This window comes from Leptosomus discolor, unplaced genomic scaffold, assembly GCF_034619465.1.
Source record: "Leptosomus discolor isolate bLepDis1 unplaced genomic scaffold, bLepDis1.hap2 HAP2_SCAFFOLD_93, whole genome shotgun sequence".
Lineage (NCBI taxonomy): Eukaryota > Metazoa > Chordata > Aves > Leptosomiformes > Leptosomidae > Leptosomus > Leptosomus discolor.
The window spans coordinates 282,161-294,831 of NW_028237874.1; the positions used below are offsets into that span (position 1 = coordinate 282,161).

General features: G+C 54.4%; 1 protein-coding gene across 1 annotated transcript in view; it reads left to right on the forward strand.

Moving 5' to 3' along the window:
• The first annotated feature begins 571 nt into the window (after positions 1 to 571).
• CDH22 (cadherin 22) overlaps positions 572 to 12,671 on the forward strand; it is a 55,709-nt gene continuing 43,609 nt past the window's right edge. Inside the window, exons 1-2 of the mRNA XM_086481251.1 lie at positions 572 to 796; positions 5,782 to 6,076. Coding sequence (XP_086337377.1) covers positions 572 to 796; positions 5,782 to 6,076 — 520 coding nt within the window. The remainder of the gene's footprint in view (positions 797 to 5,781; positions 6,077 to 12,671) is intronic.

Here is a 12,671-nt window from a genome sequence, read left to right on the forward strand (position 1 = left end):
TGCGCTGCGAGACCGCTTGCGCAGTAGTCCAGGGCCACCACAGGACAGGCAGACGTTGGCCACAACAGCTCATCCTGTTAATCTCTCTGTGAAACCGTACGTGGAAAAGCTTCCCTTCACTTCCTGCGAATGACAGTTGCGGGTGCCTGTGCCCTGCACTCTGCTGCGGAGCTCCCTGCCTGCCAGTGGGGTGGGCAACAGGCTGTGCATCACCCCGCTCCCCAGCGAGACTGGCAGCAGCCGAGGATGGAGCTGTGCTGCTCTGTCCCTGGGGACAAATGCCAGCTGCCAGACTCTTCTCTGGAGACACAGGAGCAGCCTGCGAGGCACCAGCATGGTCTGCTCCCATGATAGCAGCAGGCGGCCCAGGACACCCATTGTCACACTTGTGACTCTAGCCTACTGGGACAGGAGTGCTCCAGCTGCAGGACACTGCATGCAGCGGGGATGGAGATGCTCTGCATTGACCGGTGAGCCCTACGCTGCTAGTGTGGACTTTCCTCCTCCTCTTCCCTAAAGGATGCTAGTTGCCTGTTCAGAAGCTACTGCTCATGCAGCCTCCTAGAGTGCAATGGCGAAGGGTCTGCAGGGCTTCTCGTGGACCATGCTGCTGCTGTTCTGCGCCATCCAGGAGCTGGGGGCCTGGGCCGTGCACACTGCAGTGCAGGGCCCTGGCCTAGGGCAGCCAGGGGACCCTGCACTGCTGGCCGGCGGGAGAGTGAAACGTGGCTGGGTCTGGAATCAATTCTTTGTGGTGGAGGAGTACACGGGCACGGAGCCACTGTATGTGGGGAAGGTAAGGTAACCCTATGTCTCCATGGGGCTGACCAAGCCAGTGGCAGAGCAGGGCATGCTGGCAGCATGGTCGAGCCTGGTGGGGGGAAAAGAGGGCCTGCATGAAGGTTGCTCATGGGGGCTTGGTTAGAGAAGTATTCTGTGGACTGGAATGGCAGGAGCCCGGTCCCTGCTGGGGGTGGAGAGGTTAATGTGCTCCCGGACACTCTAGGGCAGGAGCACACCAAACTTGACATCTCTGTTCTTCCACTTGTGTGCTGTGTTCCCATGGTGTTTGGATGCAAGAAGGGATGCAGCTCTGGGTGTTGTGGGGGCAGTGGGGAAGGCTTAGCTGCATCTCTATGGGAGGACCTGCTGGGCTGGAGCCGATGTGCAGACTGGACATCTGCTCATGCTGCTCCCTGCCATCTCTTGGGAGCTAAAGTGCTGCTGCAGCACCAAGGGCCTTCCTGCCCCAGCAGTTGCTGCCGTAGATGCAACCCTGACTTCTGGAAGATGGTCCATTGCTGATCCTATAGCCCCTTCAGCATGGGGATAACGTGCTGGGGTTTGTTTCATGGCCCCTACCTGTGGCTCCTTCCTGGTCCTGGAAGGACTGTGCTCTGTTGGACCTGCAGGCTACAGTGGCTGTTTCCTAGCTAATAATCTCTGCAGGCTGGGGCTGGCGGAGATGTCCCACTCTAGTTGTGACATGGAAATCCTGCTCTTGTTTGTGGACAGAGTGAATTTGTTGCAGGATTTATTGTCTCAGGCTTGCCTGCACAGCATGGTGTGGACAGTGCTTGGTGTGGATGTGAAGGGCTTGGAGGGACCCTGAGGGCCAGCACTGGTGACAGAGCTTTCCTGGAGCTTGCCAGGAGCTATGCCCATCAGGACTGTGCTGCAGGTCCCCCTGGATGCTGGCTGGGAGCTGCACTGTGTTACTACACTGTTCCCAGGGCCAGATCCTTGCTGGGCTTTGCACAGGCAGTGGCACTGATGAATTTCCAGGGAGAGGCGCTGGGAGGTTTTGGGCTTGTTGTAAGCAGTGCATCCTGCTCTGCTGTGAAGAGGGTGTGATAGTGCTTGCTGGAGAACGCTGGTCTCCCAGTGCTGGAAAAGCCCTGATCTCCATCCAGCAGTCTCCTTTCTCTGCAAGGGGGTGGCTAATCATGATGTCCTGGCTTGCGCGGCCTGTGGAGAGGATTGCTGGCAAACCTGGAGCTGCTGGCAGATGGCAGTGCCTTGCCGGGCAGGACTGGGTCTGTCTTTGGGAACTTGCTGTTTCCCTGGTGTGTCACCTCCTGGGGCTGGACGTGGACCTCTGTTCCCTCCGCTCCTGGTGTCCTGAGATTGAAGGAGCATTTTGCCTTGAGGTTGCTGGGCTTCGCTCTTTTCTGGGAGCTGTGGAGAAGCTGCCCTGTGGCTCCCACGTGTCGGGAGGGAGGTTATTTGTATACTGATGAAGGCAGTGCAAGCTGATGGGACCAGTCAGAGGAGCATGCTGCAAGCCAGCTAGAGCTGCTCCTGTGGGGACATGGGCTCTCCTCAAAGGAAAATGCCCGAGAGCCCATGCAGCAGGGTTGCCTGATGGCCTCAGCCGTCCGGTCAGGAGTCTGGAGGAGGCTTGAAAATGGGCTTCTTGGCTGAGGGCCAGCTGGGATTTCAGCAGTGATTTGTGTCCATTTCAGCAGACACTTGAAAGCCGCACTCCTCCGCCACGCCGCTCGATGCAGTTACGGCTAATTCACAGCTCCCCTGGGAAGCGACTCAAAGCATCAGGCCCTGTCAAACTCCAGAGGTAGCCTAGCAACGCCTCAGCTCCAAAACGAACCCAGGAGCCTACAACTAACCCATTTTACAGCCCCTTTCCACATCATTCTCTGCATCACCCACCCTGCTTGGAACAAGCAGCCAGCCTGCACTGAAAACCGTTCCCTGTGTATATTGCTGCTGAGGGCTGAAAGCATCCTGGGGCTGGGCTTTTCCCTGGGGCTGGGAGAAGCTGGGGTGCCCACCTGGATCAGCCAGGACTTCCCCAGGCAGTGTGTCAGTCCTCCTGGCACAGCCTCTGGGTCCAGCAGCCTTCTGGCGCAGGGGACCCGTGGCACCCTGCGGCGCAACTGGGGCTTGCCCTCTGCGGACGCCATTTGCACACCTCCGTGTGCTTTTCAAAGGGCCGATACCATTTCCATAAAGTCTGGGTTCTCTAGCTAATCCTTCTTCTGAACTGTAATTTCCCCTGAGGCCGCTGTCAGTTTGATGTGGATTTCTTTAGGTTTTTTTAAATAGAATTATGGGGTCAGCACTAGTTACAAACTTCTGCATGTGGACAGATCTATTTTAGATAGAGGAGAGGATTAAAGGGAAAAAAGGAGATTTAATTAAGTTGCTAATATTTAAAGAAAATTGATGAACTCAGGCTTTATGAGTTGGAGCAAACAGAGTGCGCCTTTATTATGGGCCAGTTTTTATTTGATTTTCTTTCTTTTCTAGCCCCAGAGTAATTTTTTATTTGTGTATCTGTGCTTTCTGTTTAATCGCTTTTAATAGTGAATGTGCACCTCTGTTCACATTTAATTTTTATTTAATTGTTAGTAAGTAATTTGTGGCTTTGTAAAATTCCCGGCTGTAGCCTTTTAGGACAAGGAAACTGTTTTCCTGTGTAACAAACGGAACAGATCGGCCTTTTGCCCACCTCCCATATGGCCCTGGCTGCTGCAGGTGCCCTTGTGTGTGGCCAGAGGAGCTGAGCGTGGGGGTCTCTCCGCTCTGGGGGTGCAGCGCTGCAGGCAGCCCCTGGGCCGGGGGGAGCTGGGGGAAGGCACGGTGGGGCCCCGGGGCTGGCATGGGTCTGCACTGTGCCAGGGCTGCCCAGCTGCTCCCGCCTGCTGTACCCGGTGGCAATGGGGGTCCCCAAGCCTGCGTGGGAGCATGGTGCTCCCTGAGCCTGCCAGCTATAAGGGCAAGGCTGGGCCGGAGAGAGCATCCCTGGGATGTGGTCTGGGCCTGGGCATCTCCCCTCAGATGTCTGTGGCCTGTTATCCAGCCCTCCCCCATTAGTTGTTGTTCAGCCAAGCAGCCCAGATTTAGCTCTTTTAATCTTCCCTTGTAAATCAGTCTCTACAGCCCCTTGAGCCCAGGCTCCATTTTTCTTCCTAGTGTTCCAGTTTGCAGGGATGCTGGTGTCTGCTCCAAGCAGTCAGTGATGAGCAAATATGTAAAAAGGATGTGCTGAGAGCTCAGTGTGAAGAGGTGCTGGGTGTATTTTCTCTGGCCTAATTATAAATCACAAGCCTGGTGTTCAGCAGAACAAAGCAGGTTTCTGTTACCTGTGCCATACAGACCAGGTGCACCTTTTTCATTCTGAAAAGCTTCATCTATAGCAGACTAGTACTGAACATTAGGAAGAGGATTATAAAGTGGAGAGGATTATAAAGTGGAGGGGGCAGCAAGCTCTCCAGCAGCCAGCGGGGAGGGCTGGGGCAGTATCACCAGGGCAGGATGCTCCTGCAGAGCAGGGCGGACTTTCCAAGAGGTGCTGCCCCAGCAGGTCTGCGGCCAAGCCACCATGGTAGTTCCAGAGCAGTGCTGGGCTCACAGGCCCATTCCTAGCAGAATGAAGGTCTCCTTCCCAGGTAAGCCCTGGGAGATGTTTCAACATGGGCAGTAATATGTGAACATCATTGTGTAAAATGCGGCGAATTGTCTAACATGTGGGCCCCTCACTCATGAAATAAATATATAAACTGTATCTAACAAGACAAATATAATGAAGGCGTCGTAAAATGACGCAGCTCTGGTATAAATTCTTGCTGGTAGAGCTGTGTGTCTGAGGTGGTGGATTATAGACCTGCAGTTAGGAAGATGGAATGGCCCATAAACATTTTCATATTTCATTAGCCGATTAATGGGCGGCTTTTTTCTTTTTTGGGGGGGGGACATGACTTTGCTGATTCTAAGCAGAAATTGTAGGAAGCAAATGAAAGCAGCGATGAAATCTTCCCGGGGGCCTGTCCCATTATGGATTGTCCCAATTAATGCCCATACTGCTCTCTGTCAAGATGTATTCTGCCTGTCCAGTTACTGTTAATAGATTTCTCATAAGTGGCTGGCTTGTAAAAACCTCATAACTCAGTTTAATGCCACCAATAAAATTATCTCTGGACGTCTGGCCTGGATTCCAGTCAGCTCCTGGTCTGTGGGGAGCTTCTGTTTACCCTTTGCTTTTGTAATTTCAACCATTGTCTTAATCAGAAAATGAAGTGGAGATTGGCTACAGAGCTTCCACAGGGTCTGTTTTTCATCCTGAACATGGGCCTGATTTGCCACATTCTCCTGCAGGCTTTGCTCAGGTGGGGGCTCTAGGTGTGATGTTGTGATGGGTGGACCCCTCCATTACCTTACCACATAAACCCAATACAGATGTGCAGCGAGTGCATGGGCTCTCAGGCAGGGAAACTTGTCAGCACTGACTGCCTGGAAAATGGAGGGAGGCTGGGGCAGAGCAGGCAGACAAGGATGGGCTTTGGGCTGCTGGCTGGGTGGATGGGGACAGATGCTGGTGGTGAGCCACCTTTACGCTCCAGTCTGCTGTGCAGCTTGAGAGAGGTGGTCCCACACTGCCAGGGTCCTGGGTCCTTGCCTACAGGGAAGCCTTGTTTTTTTGGAGTGCTGCTGAGTTGTCCTTCCCTTTCCCATCATCTCCTAACCTCATAGTGCTGGGCTTTGTCCCTTGGTTTTTGATGTGGGTGGGCACTGTCAGGATTTGTGATCTGGCAACTGTATGGTGACACAGGCAGGACTGAACTTCCAGTTTATTGGGCCTCCTCCATGCACAGACATCATTTGGTGGTGCTCTGTGCCATCCTCCAGTCCAGCAGTAGCAGAGGGAGCAGATGGGCATCATGCAGGGTCCATGGGCACCTTGTTTAGGGGTTCCTCACAGCTGTGGGGACACAAGCATGGCCCTAGCCTGCTCCCACCCTCTCCCTCTTTCCCTGGCAGATCCACTCGGACTCAGATGAGGGGGACGGCTCCATCAAGTACACTATCTCCGGGGAAGGCGCAGGGACTATCTTCCTCATCGATGAGATCACAGGTGACATCCACGCCACCGAGCGCCTGGACCGGGAGCAGAAAACCTTCTACACACTGCGGGCTCAGGCCCGTGACCGGCAGACGGACCAGCTGCTGGAGCCAGAGTCAGAGTTCATCATCAAGGTGCAGGACATCAACGACAGCGAGCCACGCTTCCTGGAGGGGCCCTACATTGGCAGCGTGGCTGAGCTGTCCCCCATCGGTAGGTCTCCTGAGTGGGAGGAGGAGGGTTGGGAAGCCTGTGCGCCTCTCCCGTCAAGCCTTGAGCCAGCTGGACCCTGCAAACATGCCTGCAAATCCCAGGGATTCCAGCTGAGACCAGAGCTAGGGAGCCAAAAGGGAAAAATAAATAAGGTGGCTTAAGGAAAACAAGTGAATAAATCCTCTGAGCTGATTGCCAGCCTGTGGCTGAGCGTTCAGTCTCAGCCCTAAGCTGTGCCCTGGAGACAGGTCGTGGTGGTGCCAGCTGCCCACCATGCATTTACCATGGTCTTGCACAGCCCCCTCGCTCCCAAACGCTGCGGGGGCAGAGGGGTGGACTGAGCCCTTGTATGCCAAGGGGCTCACAGCTGGCGGTGGTTCAGATTAGCCTGAGTGGTGTTTCTCCCTCTCTGGCTGCCTGTGCCCCAGCCCCTCCTCAGGCCGTTCTCTGTGTGCTGCTTTGTTGCTCTCCAGAGCCCCGTGGCTGCCCAGCCATGCCCTTGTGCAGCCCCACGCAGCACTGCGCAGCCCCTCTTGCCTGGCTTCCTCTGCAGGGCCAGCTGTTGTTGCCTGAGATCGGGGAATTCGCAGCCCCTGTGACAGAAGTGTGGCTTCCCCGTGTTAGTGTAGCCTGCCCATCCCCTTGCCACCAGGCATCTTTTAAGTCTGTTGGTGGTCACCATCGCTGAGGGCCAGGCTGGGGCATGTGCCACAGGGCTGTGCGAGTCCATCGCCCCATGGCTGGTGGAGCAGGGCAGTGGGCTTTGTGCTCACCTGAGCATCAGGAGGGTTACAGGGAGATGGTGCGTGAGCTGCAGTATTGCAGCTCTTGCTCCCTGTCTGGCCTGATGGTGGGTTCCCGTGCTGCTGAGCACAGCTCGAGCCGAGGGAGAGTGGCTGGCTTACCAGTCCTCATCCACATTGGGCTATCTGCTGTCTCCCGTTGACTAGCCAGAGCGTGTAGCAGGCTGCGTGTGCTGGCGTGCGTGGTAGGCAGGGAACTATAAATCACTGTTCTCCAAAGGCTGCATCAAGGTGGAAGACAGCCTGCAACAGACTGACTGACATCAAAGATAAGGCAGGGCCCCAACACTGTCAGCAAGGGATGAGTCAGCAAGGGGGAAGAGTGACAGTGCCAGGAAGGCAGTGAGCTCTGGGAGGGAGAGCACCTGGGGGAGCAGGGCTGAGCTGCAGGAGGGGCTTGGCAGGTCAGGCAAACAGCTGTGCTTGTGCAGGAAGGTCTGGCTGAAGAGGTGTCCTGGAAGCAGGGTGCAGGGGATGGTGGTCACATCTGTGCTGCCTCAGGACAGAGCTCTGGCTCTCCACGGCTAATGTGCAGCATATTGTGAGACTGGTGCATGGCCTCCAGCAGGTACAGATGTGCAGGAATTGACTACACCAGAGGAGCTGCTGCTGCCTGGATTTCTGTTGATGGGTGGAGAACAAGTTCTCCTGAGGCATCCCAAGCTCTCCTTCCTCTTCAGTTTACCTGCACAAATCCTTTCCCAAGTCAGAGAGTGACCCCTTGAACTACAGCCGTGTGCTCCTGCAGGAATGAAAGACAGCATGTGGGTAGTAAGCAGGAGGCAGCCTGTTCCCAAAGGGAAGAAAGAAATTAAATTAATCTATTTTACTTGAACAACATTTAAAAAGGAAGGAATTCTCGACTCTGAGTATTAGACAAGGATCCCAGTTCTTTGAAAATCACTTACAATTATGGAGCTGCCTGATCAGGCTGATGTGAACAAGACATATCAAAGGAGACAGTTTCTATGCGAAATTGAAGATCAGAGGGAGAAAGTAACATGGTTTCACAACATGAAAGGAGGCGATTCCTGCAAATTAGAATACTCGGGAGTTAAAAGTAAAGGGAAGTGCTGTGAGTGGCATGGGCTGTGCTTCTAAGTTGCATGCTCAGAGAGGGGAGCTGGCGCCAAGAGCCTGTTCTCCTTACCAGGCTGATGTCTGTCTGCCTGCGACAACCTTGGAGCTTTCTGTAGCCTGGCCATCCCAGTGAGCCTAAGGGGGCTCCTCTGTAGCCACCTAGCCCTGGAGATGGCCCAGCGAACAGGACAGGGACAGCTTCACACAGCGTCTTCATGTGGCGCTGCTGCGGAGTCCCCTGCAGTATGAATGCAGAGCTAGAGGGTACCCACATGCTGCAAGTCCTCAGCTCCCTCCTGGGTCTCCATCTACTTACCAGTGCTGTGCCCAGGAACAGGTAGCACAAAGGACAGGATGGACACATCCTGTGAAAGCATAAACAAGCAAGCCCGAGAAGTAGCTTTCTCCTCAACCCTCTGGGGTTTGGCAGCTGCGCTGCTCCTCCCCTGTGGCTCTTGTGTGGACACAGCAAGACGGGGCTTGGTCATGGACCTGCTGTGTGAAGTTCAGCTCCAGCCACTGTAGGAAGGTCTGAGGATGCAGGATGTGGGATGCTGCCTGGGCCAGAGAGGTAAAGTTTCAGGACTTTCATATGGGAAATACCCTACCAGGCCCTGTTTGTGTGAGAGCGCTCCTTTTGTGGCACCAAGACCGGGTGCAGCTGCAATCGTCGCTTTTTTGTGGTTGGTATCGGTAGCGATGTTTGCTGTCTCTGAGCTGGCTAGATGATCTCCCCCAGACCTGAGGGGTGTTTTCACAAGAGTGAACGGGGAACACACCTTGCTGCCTTCCTGAATGTGGATGGAGGTGATCCTCTGTACTGGCCAAGCAGGGGTGGGAAGGCTGGGCAGCTTGAGGAGAGCTTGGATTGGCCGTTAATACATCAAGATCAAGGTCAAAGCCTGGGGAGACCTGCTGGCAAACATGCCTGGTCTCGGCTCCATTTAGGTGCAGATGTTTTCCCAGATCCTCAGTGTTTCAGGTTCAGCTGTGCTCTCTGCTTGGAAGGGGTCTGGGATGGAGCCGCCCCAGGGCAGGGCTACTTTCCAGCTTGGAGCTTGTTTGTGAGGAGCTGTTCATTCCCTGCCTCTGCTGCTCTGACAGCCTCTGCTCTGCAGCCCAGCCTGAAAAGTGAAGGGTGACCCCCCTCCTTCTTCTCATGCTCCTGCCTTCCCAGACCTCACTAGGGTTTGTGCTTGGGGATGCCCAAGTGGGTGGTTTTTCTTCTTGCTCGCAGCAGCTATCAGCTGCAGCTCTCTGTTCCCTGCCAAAAGCATAGTCCCGGCTCCCGGAGGTGGGTACCTTCCTGGGGCATAGAGAGGAATAAAACAAATACGGTCAGTTCCGCTCTGTGACAGCAGGAGCAGATCAAAGGACATTATTTCCATAATGAAGGAGTACTAATTGGGAGGGAAAGTAATTTGATTTCCTAATGTCTAAGAGGGAATAACAAATGAGAGAACTACATAAACTCACAGAGTAGCTAGGAGTGCTTTGCAACACACCTGCCCCTTGCTCTGTACTGAGGCCAGGGCAGCACATTTTTGAAGTGACAGCATAGATGCTGCTGGAGGCTATAAGACTTAAGTCAGGGTGGACGAAGGGCCTCGTTGTTCCAGGATCTTGTCTTGACCCTCTGTGTCCACACCAGGGCCAAAGTGGATGCTTAGAGAAGGAGGGACAGCTCCCACAGAATGTGTGATGCTTCTCTTAATACTCTTCCAGCCAGCAACAACTTTCAGCTTGGGGATTTGTTCAGCTGTGGGTGATTTCCAAGGGTTTAGTCAACTTCAATTCTTCCATGAACTCATCCAGACTCACTGTGAACCTCTGCAGAGGGAAAGGAAAAGGGGTCACTGTTGCTATCTGATGGATCAGAAATGGCAGATGCAAGATGGTCAGGAAGGTGAGGCCAGAGCCTGGGATCTGTAAGGGGCAGAGGTGGTGCTTGGGGCTAACCCCAGTCTGTGGAGCCAGGCTGAGCATGTGCTGTGCCTCTGGAGAAGTCAGTGTTTCCTACATACAGAGCACAGACCCGAGGCTGGCACTGAGCTCTTGTGCTTGTAGGAAGCACATCCAAAATGGAAGCTGACCCAACAGTTTTACCTGGGCCCCCTTTGCATGGCAGGACCAGCTGCAAGAGCAAGGTTCAAATGACCTATCTCTAGAAGCCTCATCTGGTCTGGGACTGCTTTTAGAAGAAACAGCACAGCTGCTGAGGACCATTTTGCAGACAGCAGGGCACAGAGCCGTCGAATGCTGCTGTCGGGACACACAGGAGGCAGGTTTGACCAGGTGCTGTATGCTACTGGCAGGGAAGGCAGCTGGAGCTGCAGTGGGCAGAGGGCTGCCCCTGTGCCCGCTGCCAGGTCAGGACAGCCAGCTGCTGTGTATGCACGTGGGCGAGCCAAGGAGCAGTCTGTCTTCAGGATGGGGCCTGAGCTGCAAACCCTGTTGCAGCCCCGCTGCTGTCCTGTCACCTCAAGAAGAAACCATGGGCTAAGAGCTTGCAGGCTGCTCTATGCTGGCACCTGAGGCTCGGCCTCTGTCTGGGTACCCTAGTACAGATCACTCCAAAATGCCGGTGTTGAGCAGGGTCTAGTACCAAAGGAAGAGACCTGCAGGTGCAGAAGACGGTAGGATGGGACCCAGCTAACTGCCTGGGAACTGCAGGAGCTTCACCTTGTAACAGGAGATGCTAGAATTAGCTGCATTTTGGGCTCCCTTCCTGAGCTCCCTGGGGTCTGCTTAACAGCTGTCTGCTGCACACAGGCATGAGCCCAAATCCAGCCCACAGTGTCTTCTGCGAGACAACTCTGTTGGCTGCATAGAGTGGATGTTGCAGCCCAGGGCTTCCTTCTGGGCTGTTTGGGGAGCATTCAGAGCCTGGAGTGAAGGAATGCTAGAAAATGTACATTGTCTCATCAGAACATCACTCCTCCCTTGGTGCATTTGGCTCTCCTTATTTTTCTCTGTAGCACCAAGTCCAGATTAGAGATGATTTGGCTGTACAGACAGAAACTTGGGGTCAAGCCCCGGCTCTAGCACAAAGCTGGCTGAATGCAGAAGTGATTATTGTGAAGAGAAATTGTTTAATCTCAATGCTGGAAGCAGAGGAAAAATACTTTGTTTAACATGCAGCCAGAACACTTGCAGGCAGTCTGATCTTTTTTTTAGATAGAAAGTGTTCAAAACACTTCTGTACATCTGGAAGCTGCTGGGGCAGCAAGCAGCTAGGAGCTGGGGCTTGCCCTGCCTGTTGGTCCTCAGTGAGACTACCCCTTCCACACTGCATTCTTGGTCATGGTGCAAGCTCTGAGCCCTCTGCCCTGTGCGTCTGAGTGCCTGCTACACACTTTCATCCAGTTCAGCATATACTAAGCCCCTCAGGGAACCTGTGCCCCCTTAATTTAATGCTTTGGTTTGCTGCCCACCACATTCACTTGCTTGGTGCCAGGGGTGGGGTGCCTTGTGCAATGGGCTTCTCTGGCAAGACATCCCAAAGGATGTTTCCATAGTTGTGTGTCTGAGTGGTTCCACCACAGCCAGGTTGGTTCCCTTGCGCTTGTCCTGCAGGGCATGAGGACTCTGCAGTGACTCTCCTCTGGGTCCGATTTGGCTTTCTACCGATTCAGGATGTTTCTGAGACTGCAAGAAACTCAGTTCTGCTCCAGTAATTTTTAAGCTCCTCTGGTTTATTTTCTTCCCTCATGTCCTGCCTGCTTGTTTCTGGGGTGCATCAGCCACTGCGTGTGTTGGGGCAAGACAAAAGCTGTAAATGGCATTGTTTATAAAATCTCAGCTGCCCCCCGCCCCCACAGCAACCAGGTCTCTGAGATGGGACTGCTGCACTTTGGCATCAGTCCAGGGCATGTGGCTTTGCATGACAAAGCACTCGGCTCAGGGTCCTTTATATTCTGCAGGGCTGAAGTGACCGTGTGCTGTCCTGGAGCTAGCCAGATCTGCACGGAAAGGTGCTCTGAGCATGGGTAGAGAGTTGTCCTTTGGGCTCAGTCTGAGCTGGAAGTGCAGGCTGCAGCCCCAGAGCTGGTTTAGAGAGTGGCTGGAGGCTCCTGCCTCCACTGGGGAAGGGGTGATGGCTGCCGTGAGGAGGGGCAGTCAAATTTAGCAAGGCTTTTCCTGCTACCTGTTTGCCTCTTTGCAGACCTGGAGCCTGGCAGTACTTCTGTCCCTGAGGAAGGGACAGGTCCTGTCGGCTTGCTTGTGGATTCAGTGCAGGGACTGTTTACTCTTGGTGTGTTTGGAGTTTTGCTTGTTCTTTCAGCTAAATGGGTTTGGAGCAAGTGGCATAGTAAGTGGTCTGGAGCCTTTAGCCTTCTGTGTGCAGGCAGATGGCACCTCCCAGGATCGCTGACGCTGGCCCCAGAGGCTCTGGGTCCTGCGGGGACAGTGGTGATGGATGCTAGGACAGGTCTGCATTAGTATTTCAAAGGTGCTCTGTGGAGCTCAGGACCTGCAGAGCCCTGTCCATCCAAGTCAAGGCACTTGGGGCTGAGCTGCTGTTTGCCCAGCCAGCCTCCAGGACCGCGCTGTGTGGCAGCATGTTGTGGCGGGGGCAGCTGAGCGGGGCTGACCTGTGCTCACGGCTGCCATGGGAAAGCGCCTTGGGAGAAACAGCCCCTTCATCCCGGCAGCTTCCAGGGCATCGCCAGGTGCCTTTCGGTGCTGGGTGCTGGCAGCCCCTCTCTGCG